Source organism: Motacilla alba, chromosome 2 (genome assembly GCF_015832195.1).
Source record: "Motacilla alba alba isolate MOTALB_02 chromosome 2, Motacilla_alba_V1.0_pri, whole genome shotgun sequence".
Taxonomy (NCBI): Eukaryota; Metazoa; Chordata; class Aves; order Passeriformes; family Motacillidae; genus Motacilla; species Motacilla alba.
Genome location: NC_052017.1, coordinates 9,965,738 through 9,990,663, shown reverse-complemented (window position 1 = coordinate 9,990,663; position 24,926 = coordinate 9,965,738). Strand labels below are relative to the sequence as shown.

The 24,926-nt window shown below is 39.8% G+C and overlaps 1 protein-coding gene across 5 annotated transcripts in view; it reads left to right on the top strand.

Moving 5' to 3' along the window:
- DIP2C (disco interacting protein 2 homolog C) overlaps positions 1 to 24,926 on the top strand; it is a 309,807-nt gene that overhangs the window by 195,548 nt on the left and 89,333 nt on the right. For 4 of the 5 annotated variants that reach the window (XM_038160697.1, XM_038160689.1, XM_038160669.1 and 1 more), the window contains 6 exons: positions 492 to 701; positions 6,120 to 6,251; positions 7,592 to 7,711; positions 8,650 to 8,847; positions 19,108 to 19,199; positions 22,962 to 23,072. In XM_038160697.1, the coding sequence (XP_038016625.1) occupies positions 492 to 701; positions 6,120 to 6,251; positions 7,592 to 7,711; positions 8,650 to 8,847; positions 19,108 to 19,199; positions 22,962 to 23,072 (863 nt within the window). The remainder of the gene's footprint in view (positions 1 to 491; positions 702 to 6,119; positions 6,252 to 7,591; positions 7,712 to 8,649; positions 8,848 to 19,107; positions 19,200 to 22,961; positions 23,073 to 24,926) is intronic. The other variant, XM_038160679.1, reaches the window with a different exon arrangement.

The following is a 24,926-nucleotide window of genomic DNA, read 5'->3' as shown; positions in this document are numbered from 1 at the left end:
TAGCGGTGCCATTCCTTTTCAAGTTTATCTGCTTTTTTATCTACTAGACTGTGAAAACACCCCATATCTCATGCTTCTCACTGAATCTGGCTGAGACTCCCATTTCACTGAGGATTGGACTTTGTACAATTGGAAAAGTGTCTCACAGATTTTGTGGAGTGAGCTTGGGAAAGTTTTTTTCAATACTCTCTGCTGGCTGCAGATCTTCAGAAGATTCTGTGTTTAACGTTATAAAGGAAGACTTTAATTATGTCTTTTTTTTTTTTTTTGTACAATAATACACTTGCCATGACCTTAGAGCAGGAGAGTTGCACAGTTAGCAGCTGACTTACTTTCAGGGCTTTCAGTGGTGCAGTTTTCTCACTATGTTTGCCTACCTTCCTGAGATTTTCTTCATGGCACTTTCCTGAGATTTTTGTTATGAATATGAGTTCTTTCTATTAAGAAAGCCCCAAAGCACTGCAAGTTAACAAGCTGTTTTTAATTACTAGATACTTCTTCTGGTTCAGAAGATGAAGGCTCCGTACAGGGCGACTCCCAGGGAACTCCCACCTCCAGCCAAGGGAGTATAAACATGGAACATTGGATCAGTCAAGCGATCCACGGCTCTACCACATCCACCACTTCCTCCTCCTCGACACAAAGTGGAGGCAGTGGTGCTGCACACAGACTAGCTGATGTTATGGCTCAAACACATATAGGTCAGTATACAGGTGTGTTGAGTGTGTCCAATTCAACGTGAATTTTGACTCTCACATTCAGCTGATGCTGCTATGTGAAGTCTTACAAAAGTCTTTCCTGTGCTTCTTCTTTGCTTTTTAATATTGATATATATTACATGGAGAGAAAGTCCTACTTTCCTATTTCAAGTGGGGAAAAAATAGCAGTTTAGATCTGGGGGTAAGCTTATGTTGTGGCAAATAGGGTCTAGCTGTTGGTTACCAAATACCTTAAAAGGTACAGTTGCAAGACTTCCATTACTTAGCACTATAAAGGTCTCTGTAGGATTCATCAGTAAGGAAAATCAGTGCATGCATCATTAGGAATTGCTTGCATATGAGCTTCCCCCACTGCTGCACCACTTTAATTACATAGCTTGAGTGATTTTTGATAATTCTGTTAACAGTAGTCCTCTCAAACATATTTTTTCTGCCCTTAATTGAATTTAGAATACTTGAACTGGGATATCTAGCGATTGTACTCCGTGGGAGAGACCATTATAGAGCTTCAGAGAAGGGAGTTGTTATTATTAATAGCTTGTTTATTTCCTTCATAAAGATGCTAGGAAGTCAAAGCTTTCTTTCCATTAGGGCTAAGCTTCACAGACATTCTTTTTGAATATTGTGCCGTTGACACTGGTTTTTATTAACATGAGACAGTGTTTGATTTGATATGTGGAAAGCAAGGCTTGGTTTCCATTCACTCTTCAGCTGCTTATCATACAAGACCTTTGCTTTGTGTTTGTTCTTGCTGGGGTGTGTATTTTGAGCTCTCTCTAAAAATCTTTTGCAGTCTTTGTTGGAACAGATAAAGCAATCTTACTACTGGCTTACTACAGTTTTGTGTGACTGTTCTTCAGCTGACATTTCCTTTTCAAGTACATGTAATGAGATACATGAAAGCATCTACAGTGTTCATGATTTTATGTGCTGGAATGGGAGTGCATATCCCTTGGGTTTTGCTATGAGTATAGCTTGATGTAACACCTGTATTTTCAGTAATCCTCCCATCATGATCCAGAATGGCTGAATTGCAGTCAGGGGAAGAACTTGTATTGTATTCATAAATTCATGCTAAATGAATGCATAGAACCTTGTTTTAGAAACACATACATTGGGAACACGTTAATCATTGCATTTGATTATTTTCTATGACTTCATCTTGAAATGCTACAGGAAATTATAGCATAGAGCATTAAATTTATCCAAACTCTGAAAGGTTGGATTACTCATACACAAAGTCTGATGTGTCTTTAAATATAGCTTCTTTATAATTTGACATTTTAGTAATTTTTAAATCTGGCGCAGTAAGTCTTTTATAATCACTGAGTTTGTGGTAAATAATACAGCATTTATAGAGCTAAATTAAGATGGCACTATTCTGCAGAAGAGGGAAACTACTGTTTCCTATGTACATGTTTTATTGTGCTTTGTTGACTGGAAAGATCTTGCCTTTGAAGGAAGCAGTTGAGCTTACCTCAGTGTATGCATATTTTCATTCATTCTGACAATAAGATGCCTTAAATTGCATCTCTTCTTGGACACTAGTTGAGCTGTAGTAATGTAAAGGTCATTTGGCACAAAATCTGATTGATGAGACTGGGATCTTGTGGTTGCTGTCAGTCATTGCTAAAATCACTGGAAATGTAAGAGAAGCTGCACAGTTATAACTGTAATTTGTATTTCTTCATGGCTGAGCTGTGGTCTTTAAGAATTTGAAATGAAATTGTTATTTTGTTTCTTTACTATCCAAGAAGGTAGATTTTGCATTTAAATGTATTCTAAGAGGTAATAGATTTAAAGTAACCCTACAGATAGAAGAGGTCAAACCAGTGAAATTTAGAGGTCAAACCAGTGAAATCTGTTAAAAATATCTGATGCTTTGACCCTTCTTTGGGTCAGTATTGTGCAGATTTCTAAGATCTTCAAGCATTCATTTGTTGATATTACATGGTTTGGATTTCTATGTACATAAAAATCAGGGACAGAAAGCACACCCCAAAGCTCACAGAGGTGATGTGGTGAAAATTACACAATGCTTGCCTATCATTGTAAATCTATATAAAGTTAATAATCTCACTTCAAAGTTTTGATCCTATAGATCCATTTAATGTTTTTTTTTAATATGCTTCAAATATGTTTCTGTTTGAAAATCAAAGGCTTCTATCCACATTAAAGGCTACATAGATTGCTAATCAAATAAATATAAAACCATGTGCCATAAGCATGGCTGATGATTTTCAGACAGCTTGGAAATTCTGGTGTTCTGAGGGGGAATGTTGACTTATACAGGAGACTAGTTTAAAATACAATCTGTCACCTGGACATCAATACAAGAAAAACCCAGCTAATGGAAAGATCTGTATCTCTGACTCTGGATTTCCCTTCCCTGACAACCAGAAGAGCCAGTTTATTTGGGAGTAAAAGCTGCATTTTCTTCAAGTACAGTGTTGCAGGAATGCTTCTTGAGTCCCTGGAGACTTTTCAAATACCTGGTGTTTATGTGAGCTTCCAAACCTCCACTGAAAGTATTCCTCTACTTCTTTGCTTCTGCTCAGACATGGGGCTTTGTCAGTGCATGTTCTGTATCCCTCCATGAATGTGCTCTGCTTTTTGGGCCTTTCTGATCTTCATGAAATGGAGTAAATGATGTTGCTCCAGTGGCAGAAATGAAGAGAGCCTTAACTGGAAGCAGCTGTTCTGTCTGTGATCTGCTAATGCAAGGATATTGGAAGAGATGGGAATAGGAGGTGATGCAAATATGGATGTTTGATGGAGGAAGTGCTTTGAAGTCATGCAGCTGTCAGTTTCTACTTTTTAGTGAACAGATGTGTCAGGGTCATGATTCTTAATGAAACCTCAAACAATTCTTCAAGTTACCTGACATAAGACCAAGCAACTCTCCATAGACTGTCTGTAGCCAAAGGTGGGATTGACTGTTCTATACAAAAAATAAGGGTACATTTCACATAACATAACAATTATCTTTTTCTTTAGAAGCCATTCAGACCAAATCTTAGTCTGTATGATTTTCATTTCTCCAAGCCTGACTCTGAGATGCTAACTGACCGAAGATTTGTAAATCTAATGGATGAAATGTAGCACTGTAGATACTGCCATGATAAGACATCTGTCAAGCAGATACTGTAAAGGAGCACATCAAGACAAACCTCAGTATTCCTTTTCTTCAGGATAAAAGTAAATAGCAGCTGGGCAGCCAGGACATGAGAACTCCTTGACTGAGCCATGGTGGCAACCTTGCGAAGAGAGTTTCTTATAGGCAACTTCAAGTGAAAGTGCTGTTTGTTCTTTTTACAAAAGAGCGGGACTCTTGTTATGTTCTTTCCCCCGTTCAGCACCATGTGTAACAAAGAAGAATTTGGTTTTAAGCGCAGAGATCTGAAGGGAGAGCATCCCTGCTCATGTATCTTCTACCCCATGCATTAAAAAAAAATCTTTAACTGCACTTCATTTTATGTTATAATGTCTGAAAGATGGAAATACTTCACTGGAAAGATGTAAGCAAATACAGATCACTTCAAAAATACTTTCTCATGTTACTAATGGCTGACTAAGTACAATTATTTTCTTAGTCATGATCTCCCATATGCATTGCAAAACTGCATTATAAGTAAAAGATAACCATCATCATTTTTTAATTGACTTAGTTATTGAGTAATACAATCACAATCTATAAAAAGCTCTTGCCACTTAACAGGAAAGGGCAAAAAATTGTGCTGAGTCTAAAATAGTTTATAATGATAAGAAATTAAGACCTTAAATGAAGACATTATTCAAGCAACTACTGGCATAAACTTTAATCTATTGTACTTCAGTTGGTCACTTATAGCACAATGTAAAGTGTTTATTTCAGTAAAATTGTAACAATAGATGGGATCAGAAACAAAAGCTCCAACTGGACACGTGTAGAATGCATGACGTTTTTGGGTTGCTCTATAAAAGCCATTTTGTGTCTCCCTCAACCAGATAATATGATTGGGTGATAGGATTGAGCCCTTATGATGTTCATGGATATAAACATTAAATAACAGCTGCAGAAATTAATGTCATGTCTTAAATCTGCATGATGATTGTCTGTCAAATGCTACCTTTAAATGAGAGGCATGCAAAATAAGCATCTATTAGCATCCTTTTCTGGTATGTGTAGCAAAAAAATTAGTTTTCTGTGTTGATGGTGCATAAATTTGGGATTAAATGCACAAGAATCATAGTGTTTCAAAGTTCAAAACCCATAAAAATAGAAGTGCTTTAAAATTATGTTTGTGATTAAATTTACTGTAGAAGTTGGTGTTCTAGTACTTACAGCACCATAATGCTTACAGATAAGGTTTAGTAAGAAGCACATCTTGAAAACAGTATTGGAACACCATGACATTTTTCCAGAATTTTTGCCTTTTGAGAGACTCTTACCCTATTGTTAAACAGAATGCATTTCTCTTCACTTCCATGGCAGCAGAGTGAAGACCTGCCTTCTTTTGTAACTCAGAGGCTGCTGGGGATCATTTATGTCAATTGAAAGAAAAGTTGTTATTTGCTTGTGGCGTTTATCTCCATCAAATCTAATGTGGATTAAAACCTGCAAAAAATGTATGGGAGAACCTATAGAAATAGCACAAATACGTAGGAAATACAGACTCAGACTTGAAAACATGGGAAGATAAACTGTGGTAGCATGCTGAGTTATCAGGCCATGAAAGAGAAAGATTATCTCTGTGGAATTGTTCAGCAGTGCTGGCATGAGTCAGACCAAATCGTGTTTGCCTTCTGGAAGGCAAGGCTTTGTTATGCGGAAGAATTGAAATATCTCTGTCTAAAAATAGTAGACAAGCAAGTGTCCATGAAGAATGCAAAGTTCATGTTTCTTTACATTTTATTTTTTGCCTCTGGTCTCCAAGCCTGCTATGATTGACTTTTTTCCATTCTTAACTAAAACTGACATAGTCAAAATACAGAGGTTATAAAAGTGATATGCATTGGCACTTGCAAGTGATTGACAACATGCTGTGTTCTTTTTCCTTAGAAAAACTAACACAGTAATCCATGAGAAGTGTATTTGTCTAGGTCTTTTCTATTTGCAGATGTCCACAAGCTTTAAGTAAAATCAGATGTCAGTGGAGAACTTACAACCTAGTTGTATAATTCTTTTAGCCTATTGCTTATGTGATTTCAGATATACAGCCCTGTTTTAATCAGTGCAAATTTTATTTATTGAAATTATGCTACACATTATATTCAGTATAATCATTTTGTGCATTAACTTTAACACCTGTTCATATGTTGGGGGAAAAACACTCAAATGGTCTCCTTTCCTCTGCCTTTGCTTTTCTGCCCTTTGACATTAGAGGTACACGGTTAAACCTTTTAACTTACTTTTCACAGAAAATCATTCTGCCCCTCCAGATGTTACCACTTACACCTCAGAACACTCAATACAAGTAGAAAGACCACAAGGATCAACGGCACGGGTGGCACCAAAGTATGGCAATGCTGAGCTTATGGAGACTGGTGATGGTATGTCACAAAACAAAACCGGGGTTCTTTTGAGTATCCTGACCTTTTTAGTGGTTACTGTATGCATCTGCTCTTGTTTTTTGGGTGTTCTTCGTGGTTGTTTTCCTGGGCACTTTTCACTTGTAAACACAAAGTTGCAGTACCTTTACAGTTCTAAAATAAGCTGATATCAATGAAGATAACATAGAGAAGTATTTCTGAATCAGTTGAGCTGGCTCCCCATAGAAACTGTTTGGTAAAAACCCCCAGAGAATCTCTTTGGATTTGCCATTATCATACTGTCTGGTTACAGATAGTCTGTTTTTTAAATGAATGTGAGGTCCTAGCATGGCTACATCTTGAAAATTGACATGTTTGAAATTTTATTCTCTGATTTTTTGGGGGTTTTTTTTGTTTTTTTTTTTGAAAAACAGTTATTTGTAAACCCTTCCTTATTTACTGCTTCTCTTTTCTAAAGCTTACCAAACAATATTTCAGCACAGCATGGAATTGTTGACCAAGTGTACTGTATCTAAACTTAGTAGCTTCAGCTCTAAACACCACTTGGTAAAATATTTGGAGCCAACCTTATGGAAGGGTAAGAAGTTAAAATTCCTGCAATGCAGTGACAGAAAGCTATTAGTTCAGGAACAGATGATGTGCACATTGGAGAGGTTTTGCACTCAACTAGAGAAAAGGAAGGGGGAGGTGATTGATGGCACTATATTATAGAAATGCCCCTTGCCCCATGCTGCTGCTCAGAGCTGTGTTTTCTAAAGTGCTGTATGGGCAAGCAAGCTCCCTTTGGAGATTGCTGGCTGGTGGATTGGCTGCAGGGATGTTCAGAGAATACAGGGGCATGCTGAAGTAATACAAAGACGTGAACCATGTTTAAGATGAATACTGGACAGATGTCCCCTGCAGTGTAAAAATAACCCGTAATAAATGATGGGGCAGAGCCTATGACCCATACTCTTCACCAGGCTGCAGTCTAGTCAGTCAATGTTGGTATGGCCAATGATCAAGGGGTTGGCCAGTCCATTTTTTTCACTGACCATTGCTGAGGCAATTCTCTCAGGGTACTGACATTTGCTGTAGGGACATTTTTCCCACTGCGCTTCTCTCGCTCAGTCTGTCTGCTGCTTCCCCTCTAATTTTGCAACCTCGCTCTGGTTTTATTTACATTAGGTATCACTGTTCTTTTTTGCTTATGTGTTTTGATGTTAAACACTTGAGTCGTGGTATGGCATGAAACTGTATTTGCGGTGCCTTGCAGTCCTAGACCTTTCCTTACCCCCCCTTGATGTCTGGCTGGTGCAGCGTAGCCGTCACTGATGTCTCCATTGATCCCTGTCCTGCAGGAGTACCAGTGAGCAGCAGAGTGTCAGCAAAGATTCAGCAGCTGGTCAATACACTAAAACGGCCCAAACGACCACCATTACGAGAGTTCTTTGTAGATGACTTTGAGGAATTGTTAGAAGGTAAAATGACTGTTTTTCAAAAGGTTTGGGGATCGTTTATTAAAACTCTGTAAAATGTTTGTCTCCTAAGTTGACTTTCTAGAAAGACAAGTAAGCCCTTCCTGTACTGGCAAGTACCAAAAAACCATTGGTATTCAGTGGAAACTGCTGGCAGTAAGCTTGGACATAGTGCTCTGGAGTCAAAAGTGTTTCTTGTTTGCTCAGCTCCTGGTTCTGCTTGCAAAAAAATGACAGAAGAGAGTGTAGGGAAGATTTGCTTTGAGAACATTCAGCTGTGGGTTACAGCCAGTGCTTTGGAACACCAATAGGAGAAAATATGTTAGTGAGGGAGCATGCTAAATGTTTTAAAACATCCTTTGTGGATCAGTGAAGTATGAAAAATGAACTAAATGTAAGATAGAAATAAAGTCAATAAATGGAACTTTTATAAAAAAAGACCAGTGCTTTGAGAATTAAGATTCACCAGGATGTGGAAATTTAAATAGTCTTCACAGGAATTTATAAGAAAATGTGTAACATAACATGACTTAAATCAATCTGTTACTTGTTAAAGTACATTTTTGTCAGTAGCTCTGCAGTTCATCTCATTACTGCATTTTTTCCCAGGAAAAACTATTCTCCATTTCTCTTTAGGAATAAAGAAAGGTTTACTATTTTGAAGATAAATATATGCATGCTGCCTTAGCAGTTTTTTTCCCTTCTTGTAGAGCTCATGTAAGAACAAGAAGTTTTCATTCCTGAGGTGCATCAGTTGCTTGATCTGTGCTAAAGTTAAAATTAAATTATTCTGTTATATTTCTCTGTTGCTTCTCAATACCTTCTTATATATGTTACTGTTTTCAGAACATTTTGCAAAGGTAACTTATTCTCTTGATTACACAGGTGTACACAAGGTATAGAATTTACATGGTAACTGTATATCTTTTCATAATCATAAGTTCAACAGCCAGATCCAAACCAGCCAAAGCCAGAAGGAGCTCAGATGTTGGCTATGCGTGGGGAACAATTAGGAGTGGTTACAAACTGGCCACCTTCCCTGGAAGCAGCCTTGCAGCGATGGGGAACCATCTCACCAAAAGCTCCTTGCCTGACCACTATGGATACCAATGGGAAACCACTGTATATTCTCACTTATGGTGAGCACTCTTTGAACTGTTTGTGCTCTTATATATTCTGTATGGTGTGTGTAGTAAATGCATAAATGTAGAGTGAAAAAAGCCTTGTAATGATGCACCTGTTTCATTTGTGAGTGGGGTAAGACAGCTCTGAAGCTGTTGATGTCTGAGGATGGGGGTTGCTGAGATGTTATAGTATGATTTATTTCAGACAGAGGAAAGGAGCTGAGTAGATATACCCATGGAATAACAGATTATAAATGAAAACCACCTTTTAAATAGAAATGCTTCCCAGATTTTCCGGAAGATTGATGTCCAAATCCATTGCCCTTGGATATCACCCAGGCTGTGTTCTGCAAAAGCCTAACCTGGTCTACAAAATTATCAGCTTCCTGAAGAAGTTAATAAGATTTTTTCCCTTTTTTTTACTGGCATTGTAGTAAGTGTGATTTGAATTATTTCTCCTGATGAGTTAACTGTACAACTAGCAAATGTACCCCCTTGAAATAGATTTGCCAGGATATATTTTAGTGTGACCTTTGGTATGTTCATGTAGTTCAATGTATACTGCTTGACAATGTATTGCAACCAAGAAAGGCCAAATAAAAATAAGCATAAGGATATCTCTGACAAATAACTCCCATATTGCTTCTGATTTTGAGATGTTCATGGGATATTTGGGAGATGTTCAAAGGAATTATTATGAATAACTGTCAGAATTTGAAAGTGAGTTGGAACATTTCCGTATGCTATTGAGATGGATATAAAAATTATTTTGCTTTTTATATTTCTACCTTCTCAGGGACTTGGAGTTCTGTGCAGAGAATGTTGTTACATGCTCTGATATAGAGATCTGTCTGTTTTGTTCAGTGCTGAACATTCATTTCCATTCAGGAGTCAGACCCAGATGGTCTCTGGCCAAAAAGTTGTCTGCCACAAGTTTGGCACTGCAAATATAGTTAAAGGCTTTTAAAGCATAAGAGAACCTTTCCAACTGAGGGTCATGCATGAAACATTTTCCCTTCAGGTACTTCAGAGTTAAGAAGTGACTTAATTTCAGGAGCAACATATGATTCACCATTGATGAATGTTTTTCTTCCTTAAGGACATTTACTTGAAACTAGGGAAGAAATTTAAAGTTTGCAATTACATCTTTGCAGAAGTCATGTCATCTACTGAATGCTTTAAATAAATTGGACAGGAAAGGAAATTAAGCTGTTACTGAGAATCAGACCATTTTTCTGAATTTGGGATTCTGTCCAGAGAGTCTGAGCATATGTCCTGCTTTGCCTGAGGCTGTAGGGTGAGCAAATCAACCCAAGGAACATATCTGCATGGCTCATGGAGCCACCTAGCCTGCTTCTCTGTTCTAAAATAACTATTTCCTCTTCTGCATTGTCTGATTCTTGGGAAAAGTAGGACTAAAATTTGTGTTTTCTCACCTTTCATTTGGCAGCACTTTGGGATGTGGTTTTCCTGTTGCCTTTCAGTAGTTTCCTGAGGTCAGAAAAAAAAATCTGTTCTTTTTTTTTTTCCCTTTTTTTGTCTTTTTTTATATATAAAAGAAATTGCAAGCCAAAACATTTCATAGATTTGCTGAATTCTCTGCTGGGTGCATTTAACGTTGATATTATTTTTCATGGGAAGCCTTAATTTACTATGCCACAGTAGTTTGCTTAAATGAAAACTGCTTTGGAAATGTCATTAACAATACAGCCACCTGCCATTTCACTGGTGATTTTATGAATGATTTTGCTCTAGCTAGTCTACCTTCTGTGCCTGTAATATTTTGCAGGCATGGCAGTTTTTAACTTGAAAATTAATAGACATTAAGCCTTGAAATCATTAAAGACACTCCTACTCATGACTTTTTATCATTGTGCATAGTTGCACTGGCCCTGGTAATAATGAACTTCTGAAAGATGAGCTTAGCCACAATCCTGCCACATGGTATTACTGTGACACTCAATTTCCTCATGTGCTTGATATCATCAGGTGACTAAAATTTTAACTATCAACCCTGATGATTTTAGTTTGTACTCCATAGTTATTTTTAATTTTTTTGTCAATATAAAGAAATACTGTTACCAGGAATTTTCATGTATTTCACAAATATTAATGAATTTTTAAGAATAATTCTAATTTTCCAGAAGTTTGGTTTTTTAGATGTTATCATCACTTGCACCTCCTCTTGAATATTTTACCTCTATTTACTGTTTTTGCTTCAGTCATTTATCACACTCCCTTGTCTTCGTGGAAATCCTCTTCCTTTATCCTCCAACTTTCTGGTTAATAGGAGGCTTCTCTTTCATGTTTTTTTGATGTCATTCTCAGTATCTTCTCCAGTTTTTTGTCCCTGCATGGATGAATTGAAGATTTGCCCACTTATTCCACACTTTTTTCCACCTTTCCAAGATGATTTCCAGGAGTGTCTCTGTAGCTATCAGCTAGATAGCTCAAGGCCCATCTTGAGCAGGAGTCCGAATGCCCTTAACACCAAGCATATTTACCCCCTCTTTTTTGAATTTTTGTAGACAATATTGCCTTCCCATCCATCTTTGAGGCTCTAAATAGAATACCATACGCAGTTCAGACATTTCTTTCTTTATTTTACAGCCGTTCTGTGTCCAAATCTCACAGGTTATTTTAGCGGAAATCTTCTCTAATTGAGAGCTTTTGCTGCATCTACCTGGTGAAACCTCATCCCATCTGTGACCTTGGTCTCGATTCTTACATCAGGCTCTCTTCTGGCCCTGAAAAACATATCACACAGAATCACAGAATGATGAGGTTGGAAGGGACCTCTAAGATCATTGAGTCCAACCTATGCCCTAACACCTCAACTAGACTATAGCACCAAGGGCCATGTCCAGTCTTTTTTTAAACACATCCAGAAATGGTGATTCTACCACCTCTCTGGGAAGACAATTCCAGTACTTTATTATTCTTCTGGTGAAATTTTTTTCCTAATATCCAACCTATGCCTTCCCTGACGTAGCTTGAGACTGTGTCCTCTTGTTCTGTCAGTTGCTGCCCAGTGGAAGAGACCGACCCCCAGCTGTCTACAGCCTCCCTTCAGGAAGTTGTAGAGAGCAATAAGGTTGCCTCTAAGCCTCCTATTCTCCAGGCTAAACAACCCCAGCTCCTTCAAACGTTCCTCATTGGGCTTGTGTTCCCAGCCCCTCACCAGCCTTGTTGCCCTCCTCTGGACGCACTCAAGCGTCTCAACGTCCTTCCCAAACTGAGGGGCCCGGAACTGGACACAGCACTCAAGATGTGGTCATAGTGCTGGCCTCTTGCATCTATCCAGGATGCTTTCTTATTTGCCCTTGGTGGCCTTGTGTGCTGAAAGGGAGCTCTGAGAGCCCACAAAATTCTGCTTCTCAAAAGTCTTTCTCACAACTTCCCTTTGCTGTCCCTTCCAGAGACACCTCTGAGGGCTCAGAACAGAGGCCAGGCTGTGATCTGCCATGGCAGACAGAGGTGGCTCAGAGTTGCAGGGACCACCTTGCGTGATGCACTGGAATGGATTTCTCCCCTGAGGGTGCTGATGTGGACATGTGCTGGTGTGGCTTTGAGAGGGGAGTGCTCCAGGTTCTGAAGGGCTTCTGGGCCAGCAGGGGAACCAGTTTATAGAAGTTGCACTTCCAGCTGTTGCTTAAAATCATTGCTGCCCTCCCATCTCTCTGCAGGAGCTCATCAAATTTGTAATGCCTTGTATCTCCTGTGTCTTTTTCTGCATGTTTTTTGAGCTTCTTGTCTTCATAGCATGTCAGGACTGGTTTTTTTCCACGTGTCTCAGATTACTTTAGATAGAATAAATGTATAACTGCACTTGCAGACTTGATCCTTTTTTTCAAGCAAGTGTTTGAAGCGTTTGCCTCAGTTCTTGAAGTTCTTCTCAGTGCCCCAGTTGTAATCTTTATTTAATGTACTCAAAATTCTTAAATTCTTTCTAGTGAATGAAACACTATGAATATCACTTATTTCTCAAATATTTTGTTCCTCTGGGAACTTGTTTAAGTGGAGAACATCTTAGTTAAGTTATTCTCAATCCCTTTATAAATCAAATCACTGAATATGCATAAATTGAAATGTCTGAGATATGGGAAGGAAATATGTCTTTATCGGGTTTTATGAGAGTCTGAACTCTGACTAGAAAAGTAATGTGTACTTTGAGGAAAAGGAAGACAATTTCTGACTTAAAGTTAATCAGAGTACTGAGGCATCTGGTTTTGGTATTAATAATGAACTGCTTAGTGATTTCTTAGAAGAGAAATGTGAATAAAGGACAATTAAATCCTGTGTAGTTCTTATGATACCAGAACTACTTTTCTTACTTAAAATGATTATTCTAAGGAGAACCAGAACAGCTGGGAATAAAGTAAAGTGTTGAAAGTAATTAATCAATAAACAAGTTTTGAGCTTTCTTTTTGTAACCATTGTTAAAAACAGCAAAATTAGTACCAGTTAAATTTGTCTGATTCAAAGAATCTAATTTCCTTTATCTAACACTATTTGTAATCAGATTTTTTGAAACCATTTTCAGTAGCTCTGATGTAGTGTTTCCCACATCAGAGGCCCAGCAGAGACATCAAGGCTCAGAAAAAAGAGCAGATGTGACTCTCTGGGCAGAGGACAGTTTCTTCCATTTGGACTCTGTGGAGAAGGAAATGCTTGGCAAGTGGCATTTGTTTGCAAATGAATTGCTGATTTTAAAAATAGCTTTAAAGCAACTGTAAACATTTTGGGGCCGAAGTGATCCTGCCTCAGCAGAGGTGATGTTGCTCATACTGGAGATATCCTGGCATACCTTAAAGGTAACAACAGGCCAAAACCAGCCAACCCCAAGCCATTCTGCACCTGGTGTGCAATGTGCACCCTTTCCTGACCTTTCTGTGAGAATGCCCCAGACCAGGAATTTCACAATTATCAGCAGGAGAGAGACAGATTCAAGATGCTTCTGACCAAGTAGCTGCATAACCAAACTGTCCTTACCTCTGAAATAACTCAGGACTCACAGAAGTATGAATAGTCATGGTTAAAATCCCCAGATAGATATTAATCTTAGGATTGTTCAATACTTTAAACCTTTATTTCTTTAATAAAAAACCTGGATTATATGATTCAGACTTGAATATCAATCACTGTAATAGCAAGTATGCCTCTATTCTGAGTGTGTCTGGAGTCCTTAATTCTCTGCTACAGAATGTTTTTGCTCCTTTTGTTTGGATTTTTTATGCCAAAAGACAACAACTTCATTTTCTGTTTAGGCTGGATCGAAAGAGTTCACGACGAAAGGATTGCCAGAGTAGTAAAGCTGCAACTATTATTTTGCAAAGCAAAAAAAAGCCCCTTTACCTGCATAGCATTAGGAAGTTTGCCATTTACCCTAGATTTAATAAATGCTCTTGTTTCTATTTAATACAAGGAATGTTATACTGTGGTATTGAGAAAATGAATATTTGACAAAATTACTTGCAGTTAAACTTTGGCAGTCTTGCAGTTGCTGTGCACGGAGATTGGTAAGCAACCACTGGTTTGGCTTTGTTGAGTTAGTGCTGTGTGGTTCTGAAAAGTGTCCTGAAGACAATCAAGAAATTCGTTGTGGTTTGTTTTCTGAGTTTTCTCCCTGATACAGCTTTTCTATTAAAACCCTCTTTACATTCAACACAAACATTTAGTCCTTTTACAGATTTGGAAATGAAGAAGAAAGGGATTTACCTCAGTATCATGTGGAAAATACCTAATTTTTGTTAACAGATCCCTTTTTGTGTGGTTTTTAACACCTTGAGGTTTCCTTTATCTTCATACTGTGTTGCTTAACCAGATGGGACTGGGTATTAACTACCTTCACTTGCTAAATTTAATTGCCATCTGAGTAGACTTTAAAAAAAGGAGATGACTGATTACAAAACATATCGTTGCTGATGTAGAGTTTATACTGCTCAACTAAATCAAAACCCCAGTGGCAGGAGAAAAAGGCCTAGCTCCACATGGGTGCTAACAGTGTTTGTCACAGCTGCCAGAAGGCGAGATGCTGTTCTCCATCCTGTCCTTCCCAGCATTTCTGCACATGTGATGTCTGCCGGATATGGCTCACATTCAGAGGCAGAGTGGTACTTGCTGTTACTCACTGGACAGTGGGAACGCTCTGCTCAGTTTGCAAGTGTGTGAAGAACCTGGAAGGCCTCCCTGCAGAAGCATGCTGCTAGGGCATGGGAGTCTGGCAGCAGCGCTCTGGCAAAGTGACAGAAGTGGCTAAGTGAAAATCTTTAGAGGAAGATTTATTTCAGTAAATAAGCAGTTAGAAGTTAGGCAATCATAGATGGACAGAAAAGCTCTGTTTCTTACCATCTTGTGGAGTTATACAAGAGTTTGGAAAGGAGCAGCACAATTAGCAGCTCAGTGGGAGGTAGGAACAAGGCAATAAATTGTAGTAACAAGGTGTGCATCAACTGCCTGTTGTTGCAGTTTTTATTTCCAGAATTAGCTAGGGGAACTCTACCAGTCTGCTTTGTATGGGAAATGGTTTTGTGACCTGAAAACTGAGGGGTAATTCATGTTTCTGAACATCTAGTGCCCTATGTTACCCAAAATATGTGTGTGTGACTGGCAGTCCCAGCACTGGGCCTGCAGAGCCTGGGCCTCTTCCAGAGGGAACCCTTGTGCCTTAAACACCACAGGACACTTCTGTAGATGACATAAAAATCCTTCATTTTTTAAATGCATGAAAGTAGGTGTTAATATTTGTCTAGTGAGATCAGGGCCTGACAGGCACAAATCCTGCACTGGTGTGGTGGGTAGGAATGTTGCTTGGAAGGACCTTGCTGCAGTGGGGATGGGGACAAGAATGTTAGGAGCAGGAGGGCTCACAGGGTGTGGTGTTTATGGCAGAGAAGCAGCAGAGCAGCTCCAAACTCCAGCACCTGTGCTCTGCTGCAGAAAGGGCTGAGGCATGTGGCATGGCTGGGAAAAAGGAGCCCTGGCACTGAGCTGGGACATGGGCTGCTCCACTCACTACCAAATGAAGCTGTTGCTTGAGTTTCCTACATCCTCCCCCCAAGTCTTCAAGCCAGCTCAGAAGATTAATGGCAGTGTGTTTATCCCAGGAGGGCTGGTGCTTCACTGAACTTGGGCTGAGGACAGTGGGACGTATCCTGGTGGCCCGACCCGATTTCCTCTGGAGCCGTGTAACGAAGCGATTTATCCCGCACGGGGATGGGCCCTGAGCCTTGGCTGGAGCACAGCTGGCCTCCTCTCACTCCCACTCCCACTCCCACAGCACAGATGTGGCACTGTGTGCAGGTCACAGCAAGGTCACAGCATCGGGATTTGTGCGAGGTTTTAGCAATCGGCTTTTTTCCCAGCAGCGTCTAATCTCTCAAGTTTGCAAAGGAAGAGTCGCTCTGAATTGCAGCCTAGGCAGAACCAAGGAAGGAAACACTTCAAAGATTTCCTTCTTTATAACATCCTCCGTTTCTCAGAGCTGTTATTCTGCAGATGTGGAGTCCTTTGTGTTTCTCTTGGTGTCAGGCCGGGGAGGGCAAACAGCCAAGGTGACAAAACAGACCCACGGCTGAGTCCACGTCTGGTCAGAAGTTTGTGCCCCATCCAGAAGCCACTGATCTGGCCTTGATCATCCATATATTCCTAGCTCCAGCCTCTGGGCTACTGCTCCTTTTGTGGCCCTTTTTTAATTTACTTTTTGGAACACAGCTATATACCCTGCTAGAGAAATTACAGATTTCCTGTTGAACAATTCAGTTCAAGATCTGCCTGGACTTTGCTCTGCTTGCTCACCAGGCTGCCTGGGGGTCCCTGCCTGCCCCTGGCAGCCCACACTGGAGCAGAGTTGGCAGCAGCTGAGGGCAGGCAGAGCCTGCAAGGGTTGGAGTGACATTATAGAGCGTGTAAGATCTTTGTGTTCCAGCCCCTTCCCAGCTGAATGCAAGCAAGCTGCTTCACTCCAGTTTTCCACAGTTTCATACTTAGAGGCATGTGTGCCTCAGATACGTAACACAGGTTGGTATCACACCAGTAAATAGAGAAGGAAAGGGCTGCGGTGACAGAAAATTCAAGTCTTTTCTGGCCACTAGAAAATATTGTGGCCATTTTTGTGCAGTTCAAAGTGTATTTAAACAGAAAGGTGAGGAATTAGGAAGGCAGTCTTATATTATCTGTGTCTTAGGAGATGAAATAAAATTTTGGCACTAAAAGAGCATCATGACAAAATGTGTTTAAATTTATTTAAAACTCTACTAGAAACTACTCCTTTAAATTATCTTAAACTTTGAAAGAACTTAATTTTGGCATTTATCCTGGACTCTTAGGTGGAGATGATTGTACTGCATACATGGGCACCTCTGAAAGAATGCATCTAAATACTATAATTTGAATAGCCCTTAGATTTTTAAAGATAATATATGATGGTACATTTGATAGATGAAAATTAGTGTGAATATTTCACAAATGTAAATTTAAGACTTGCTACAGATTTAATCTTTAGAGCTCAGACATAACTTTTCACAGCAGCTCCTTCAATGTTAATTTCAAATTTAAAAGTGTTTTGTGTAAAGATGGTTCTCTTTTACAATTCAGAACTTTTGCCAGGCTTTTGATTTCCATTCTCCAATATTCTGTATCATTACTAATTGCTCTTTTAAGTTTGTTGCAACTGAAGCTTTAATGTCGAAAAACTTAAGTAAAAAGACTATTTGCTTTCTTAAGGCAGCCTTTTTTTTTATCCTACTCACTTGTCAAGTTCAAGTGTTAACTGTAGCAGCAGGGAGGATTTCAAAGACTTTCTTTCCATCAAATGCAGGTAGTTCTGTGAAAGTTAATCCTGCAGACATGCTCCTGTATCTGTGTTCCTGTATCTGTGCTGAGTGAAACAGAATTGTGTTCCTTTCTGAGCAGCAAGACAGTTCAACATGCAAATACTGGAGTAATTATAATAAATTAAAAACTTTGCAAAGCGTAGTTTGATGATACTATATTACTGTTTTCATAAGAAAAAATTGCATTTCGTACTTTCTCCATAACAAGCAGCAGTGACCCTTCCAATTTTCCTTAAGTGGGAAAAAATAGAAAATCTGGCCTTCTCATCTGACTTTATATTTACATCAGATTTGCACTTAAAAATGATTCAGTAGTATTGCATTTTATAACCAGGATGTGGAGATTCTTATTATAGCAACTGCTTGGCTTAGTTATAAATAGCAATAGTGCATGTTTGGGGCCTGAACTGCTGAACTCCGTGGGTAATCCGTTGTCAGAAGCTATTATTGTTTCAGTTATTGGTGGGCATGAATTAAAGATTTGTTACTGCCAGAATGAATAGTGCTTAAAGGCAGTACCTGGAGCCAGCCAAGCACAAGGGCTGCTGAACTTGGTGCTGTTCACATGGAAGTAACAAGGTCTCTAAACAAAGGGCATCTGCTAGAGCAAAGATGCCAATCATTTGAAGGATTAATGAAAGGCCTGTAATGTGGGCAAAGAGGTCTTGGGGAGAGAATTTTTCTTTATTGAATATTGGGGTGGGGACTTGATAAGGATTAGATAAGAGTGGTGCTGGAATGGTGAAGAAAGGGGGGAGAGAGACAGTAAGGAGGGGTAACTGGGGAAAGTGAAATGAGTGAGAGAAGGGAGGGTTTGGGAGCAGGTGAGAAGGAAAAACCAAGTTAAATGGAAGAAGGCCCAAGATTAAAAGTGAAACAGCCATGTGGATGTGGTAAGGTTCAGAGGGTCCCTGCTGCTTCAGTGTGCCCCTTTGGCTGTGGGGTGTTTTCTGTTTGTTGGGGTTTTCTTTTCTTTGCCTCTGCTTTTTGGGACTCCTTTCCTTTTTTCTTGGTGAGAGAATTGCCATGTTCAAAACAGAATATCACCCTCGAGGTCAGTCTGTGCTGAAATGTGCTGTGTCCACCTTGCTACAGCTAAGGTGGTAGGGTGATGTCTGGACTTGATGATGTACCAGCCCCTCCTAACAGTTAATTTCAGAGTCAAGATCCAGTTTTCTTCAAAGTAAAAAACTTGTGCCATAAAGAAAGCTATTCTCACTTTTCTTTTTGTTTTTAAAGTGCTGCTGTCTTGAAAAAAGAAGTTCAAAAAGAAAACTTCTGATAAGTATTTAAGTATTTCCAGTAGTCCCAGTTGTGGTGTCATATTTAGTTGGAAAACTAATATAAATTAGTTTTCGACTTCTCAGGTATTCTTTCTCATTAATAATCTTGTAAAACATATGAATTTTTTATATTAATTTTGAAAATTTTGTGTTAATAGGCAAACTTTGGACCAGAAGTATGAAGGTTGCTTACAATATACTACATAAATTAGGCACAAAACAAGAACCAATGGTACGACCTGGAGACAGGGTGAGTATCTCAATGATTATTTGTAATAATTCAAATCCAATATTGGCAAAGAGAGAATGAGGTATTTGGGGTGCTCAGAGGAAATTAATGAAGTAAAATAATGGGGTGTGGGACAGGGTGCTGAAATCTGCTGTTTCCTCCCTAAGACTGATCATTCAGACAGATGTTTTGAACTGCACATTAAGTAACCTGAGCTGGTACCCCCTGAACTTGAAGTTGTGGCAACATCCACAATAAACATTCCCACGGAAAGTGATTTTTGGACATTGAACAACAGTCTGTTTAGCAAAAGCTTGCTTATGGAGCCTGGAGGTGTCATGTGGATAAAAAACTTACTAATGACTTTGTAGTTGTTGAGGTGGTAGAAACAAGAGAAGCATTGTGGAGGACAAAGACAAGCAAAGTCAGCACATTTTGGCAGCCAATTGAATAAATAAATGGCGCTGACTGGTAACAGAGAGAATATTTCCATTCCTGGTTCTGACTCTGATGCAGCTACTGCTAGAGGCTGAATCTAAGTAGATGGATAAAGCCCACAGAGAGCAAGAGTTGCAGGGGTAGCACTTGAAGATGTTAAATGAAGACAAGAACATTCTATGGTTTTGCTAACAATGGTAGATACAAACCTACCCCTTTGCCAAGGCTGGCTTAGCCTGCTGCTCATTTTCTCTGCCAGAGCGTGCATAGAAAATTCCACAGGTCCCATTCCAGTTTGGATCTAAGCCATGGAATGGATATTCTAGAACAAATGTGTCAGAAATGCAAATTTTAGTCCTGCCCTAGTGCTTAGAGCTGTGAGTGTGGGATTAAGTTTCTCCCCTCCAGTGTCTGATAGCAATTCTTAAACTGTTGGTTCACTTGATCCTCTTGTGCCACATGTGAGAAACATGTCTGCTTGCATTACATGTGTCTAGGGCTTCAAAAATGAAAGCATGCATTAATGCTTCCCAGAAGGAAAAAAAGAGGAAAAAACCCAAAAGTGACAGTCCTTCCTGTGTTTCTTTTTGAAATAAATCATAAAGTAATTAACTAAAGGATCTCTAGATCCTTAATCTAAATTGCTTCCTACAGTGGCATTCAGCCAGGACTAGGATCTGAAGACTCTCTTTTACTTATCTTACGAGTGTGTCTCTAAGCAACAGCAGAAGCAGCAAGTTATTCAAGTGTACACATCAAAACAGTCCACCCAGAAATCTCCAAAAGAATAAAGTTCACCTACAGGCAATGTGCATCTCTCCTTGTTTACTGTGTGCTGCCTGCCCATCTTCATAGTCATCTTCTGCAGCAGTCACTGGCATCTCCTAACGTTAAGAAAGGATTTGTGGATAGTTCAGGCTGAAAACTGGAAGTTTAGCTAGCACTGGACATGTAAGGAGCAAATTGCAGTTCATCTAAAATAAGTCAGCCTAGATTAGAGTGAAACAAATGTTTGTAGCTGAGTGCTGAAAGCATATGCTTTGTGTTGTAAAAACATCTTGCCTGGCATCCCTGTGTAACAGGGGTGATCATTTGAGGCAACTTCACATTGAAGATGAGGTGTTACAGCACTTCTGATGCTCTAGGCTGTGATTCTGGCTGTTACACCCCTGTTGTAATAACAACAAAAAAGCTTTCTGACCTCTTTGAAGGTGACTTTATGAAATGTGTGTTATATGACAACACTTAAAGGCAGTTTTAAATAGTAAATGAAATACAGGCACATATTTCTGGTCTTTTCCAAATGAGAATGTATTTGTTGCCTTATTTTGATATGTATAAAATAGTTTATATTTTCTCTTCAAAAAGAACTTCTGTCAATACAATCTGTTTTTCATGACTACCATTACCTCACCTTTTAGGTTCTTTGAGCCAAAAAGTAAATCAATGTGCCTGCATCCCCTTCCTTGTTTCTGGTATTATACGTGGCAAAGTGCATTTGCCTTCCATAGTAACTTCAGAAATTTAACCTTGCATCACCCCAGACAGCTGCCTGGAAATTAATCTTGCTCTCTGAAATATCTACTAGCTAACCAGATTCTCATCTGCTAATATGCACTGTATGATTTTGTTCCTACAGCCATTTTTGCTTTTACACACATTATTTATTTATTTGGTACAAGTCTGTTAGTGATTAATGTTTTTTGGAGAGGAAGTTAATGCCTCATTCCCACTGGACTTCAGTGAGATTTTTTTCACCTCTGTCAGCTCCTTTTCAAAGATTCCCAGCCAAACCTTCACTGCCTTTATGTAAGCAAAGATCAATGCAAAACCTAAGAACCCTCAAAGTATATTTTTGGATCTTTCAGATGTTTGCTGGGCTCAGCAACCTCTACCATCCCCCCATGCACCTGGCAAAATCCCTGTATTTCTATTTGCATATAGTAAGCTCTGCACAGCCATCTCCAGCACTTGGATTGTTTAATGTGCAAGTGTGCAGATAAAGTAGCAATGAAGAATTATGAGGTTAAAGTCTTCAGCTTAAAAGCCAGAGATATTTTGGACCCACTTGGACGAGGCTGGTTAGATTTCTTCTAGTTTGAAGAAATCAAGTTGATGTGTACCTTTGAAACCATGTGAAAATTCTGGGAACACTTACAATCTCCAGTAACTGAACCTTGGAGCATACATGGAAACATTATGATTTTACTTCAACAAAACTCCAGTGGATGTTGAAACAGTCAAAACTCAAGAGCTGCTAAGTAGTTTTAGCAAATGGCAAGGTGCTGTGATAATACACCCTTGCCCTGTGAGGGAGCCCAGGGGAAAGAGGTTTGGAATCATTGGCCGTGCCTTTGCATGCCACTGCAGTTGAGAGTGCAGGAGCTACCAGCTGTGTTACAGCTGTTTAGGACATGAGCTGAGAATGCCCGTCTGACTGAACTGAAATAAAACCAGAGAGGATCCAGCCGCTAAGGCCATTCACCAGTGAGAGCAGTCCTGATCCCTGCCCTTGCAAGGAGAGCTCTGGGCTCTCAGAAATAGATGGATCCTCAGCAAGGCTGTGACCCCTCCCTTCTCCTTTCCCTTTGCCTGTGGAGGATCTCAGGCATTGTTCTGCCTCAGGCAGGGCCTGCAGGAGTTAAGCTGCACAGCTCAGCACCCACTGAGCATTCTGGTGATCTGTGATTGGTTTTGGCATTCTCTTATCTAAATAATGCCCTAGCCCTGAAGCTGTTAAGTTCAACAAATCCACACCTAGGTTGGTGTGTGATATGGCCAACTCTGGATGTGACTTTTGCTTCTAGATACCAGCTTTTGTGTGTACACAGCACACAGAAACTTTACACTGGGACAGCAGGACAGTCCTTGAACAAAACTGTTGTATGAGGCAAAGTGTAGTGAAACAAAATGTGTGTTAATGATTGTGTGTTAATGACTGGCATAATGACATCCTAAGTGTGGATAATTTGGTTTGGTTGCATGTACACTTCAGTTTCAGTAACTTCAAGCAAATTATTACATTAGAATCTAAAATCCTTCTAATTCCATTTATGTAGGCTATTTGACCCTGGTAAAGCAATCAGTTAATTCAGAACCAGATGAAAGGTGTTGTCAATGTAGGAACCAATGCAGCATGAAAATATTTAACTACATCCTAAGTGAAAATATTCATAAAAAGAATATTTATCAGAATAAATGCCTTCTGATTCCTCACTCATCTGTTATTAGGCATTGGAATACTGCTCCAGCATCATCTGCATCCAAAAGGAAGCATGGAGACTCCAATTATCATGATCTGTCACCTCGGATAAAACATTTTTAATGTACATCTCTCTCTTTCAGGTAACCCTCGTGTTTCCTAACAATGATCCTGCTGCTTTCATGGTGGCATTTTATGGCTGCCTGCTTGCGGAAGTTGTCCCCGTCCCTATTGAAGTGCCACTTACAAGAAAGGTGGGGAACTCAGTTTCTTCTCTTTACTCCATTTTAGCACTTATATCAGAATAAATCACAACTGAACAGAGCTTTTGAGTACATTTTTGTGGTTAGCTAGCTCTGAATCTGAGGATACCAAGATAGTGCTGTGTGGTGAATTATATATAGTTCCTTCTGTTTTGTGATAGAAAATCTGAAGATGTGCTTGCAGTTTCAGCAAGTGCAGGTCTGCGTGGAAAATGAGAGGAAAATTTTTCAAGAGAACAGCTCTGCCAGTCATAGATGGATTACCTTTGTTGCCTTTTAAAGCCTTCTGGTGTTGGCCACTGACAAAGAATCATTGGCAACAACTGCTGATTTTCCACCTGTCCCTGCAACCCAAGCTGTGTTATAATGCCACTGGTGCTGTGTGTGCTACTTCAAAGCTGTTATGGAAATGCCTTCTCCTGTGTCTATATGTGCATATGTGTCCCAAAGCTTCTGTCACCATGGTCACCTCTGCCAAGGGTGGCACTTGAACAAATTCAGCTCGGGAGTTCTTGCCACAGAGCATACATTGCCACAGAACATACATTCATGGAGAAAACTGACCACTGCTAATCAAAAGTATTTCACACGCAGTGTTGGTTCAAAGATACAACCCCGTATCCCAGAGAAGTGTTAGGAGACAGCTAGAGCAGTTCCAGCTGGAAGGAGTGTCTGGGGGCAGTGAGGGGTGGAGGTGAACCACAGCTGGGTCACTTAGATAGGTTCTACAGAATCTGAGGATGTAGGCCTTGAAGGCTGTAAGTACAGCAAAATGTATTTATTAATTACAAGGGTTGTTTTGGTCATATCCCCTTAATTTGCCATGTCTGGCTGTTCCCACATACCCCTTGTGTAATCACTCTTTTATTAGCTAGCACTGATAATGCCTCACTTTAATTGTTTGGTCTGGGCTTGTCCACACAAGAGTGTTCTCTGATCTTTTAAAAGTTTTCTTTTTAAAGTGAATTGTTTCAGAAAATGTTGACTGAAGCCATGAGATGCCAGGCAAAGTCCTGAGCAAAAGCCTGCTTTGGTCACATTTTCAATAATTCAATTGTCAAGGGCTTTTCTTTGAAATGTTCCAGTGTTAGAGTACTCTGGAGCAGAAGCCCAGATCTTTGTTTCATGGACAGGAACCCTCCCTTTCAAATGAAAGCAATGAAAACGAGATTGTTATCCCTCACAAAGCCTTTGCAGTTTGGACATCTCACACAACCAATTAACAGCTCAAAATATCTGGAGATTCTGTTCTAAATGAACCTGCTTGAGCCTTTCTCACCTCTGGGAAGCTGAGTTGACCTCAGCATTTCTCCATCTCTGCCATGGTGAAACCTGAAGGTGGCAGGGAGAGAAGGAGTGGGAGCAGGAGGAGGAGGCACTTGATAAACTGGTGAAAGAGGAGAGAGAGATGGAGGGAAGGAGTGGATCAGACAGCAAGAGACCGTGATCCAGCTGAGCAGACCTGAGAGCCACGGAGCAGCAGGAAGGACCAAGGGAAAGAGGAGACAGGATGTCCCCCAGCTTAAACTGTCTGAGACTGGAGGAAAGATGCAGGAGAGCTGTAAAGGCCATGCAAGGGGAGAGGATGGGACCTCAACCACCATGCCTGCTTTGTGGAGTAGGGTTGTGCTGTTCAATTTGTAAAAGGATGCATTTGGGAGCATTGGGAGGTGGACATGGCTGTAGAACGAGGATGGTGATTTTAGTAGAAACGTTTGCATCGGGCTGTCATTGTGCCTTCACATCTGAGGGCAGTACATTTAGTCTGAGGCAGTTGCATAACATGGTGCATTATTTTGATAAAAGCCAGAGATTTTATATGCATCAACAAAATAGGGCCAGCAG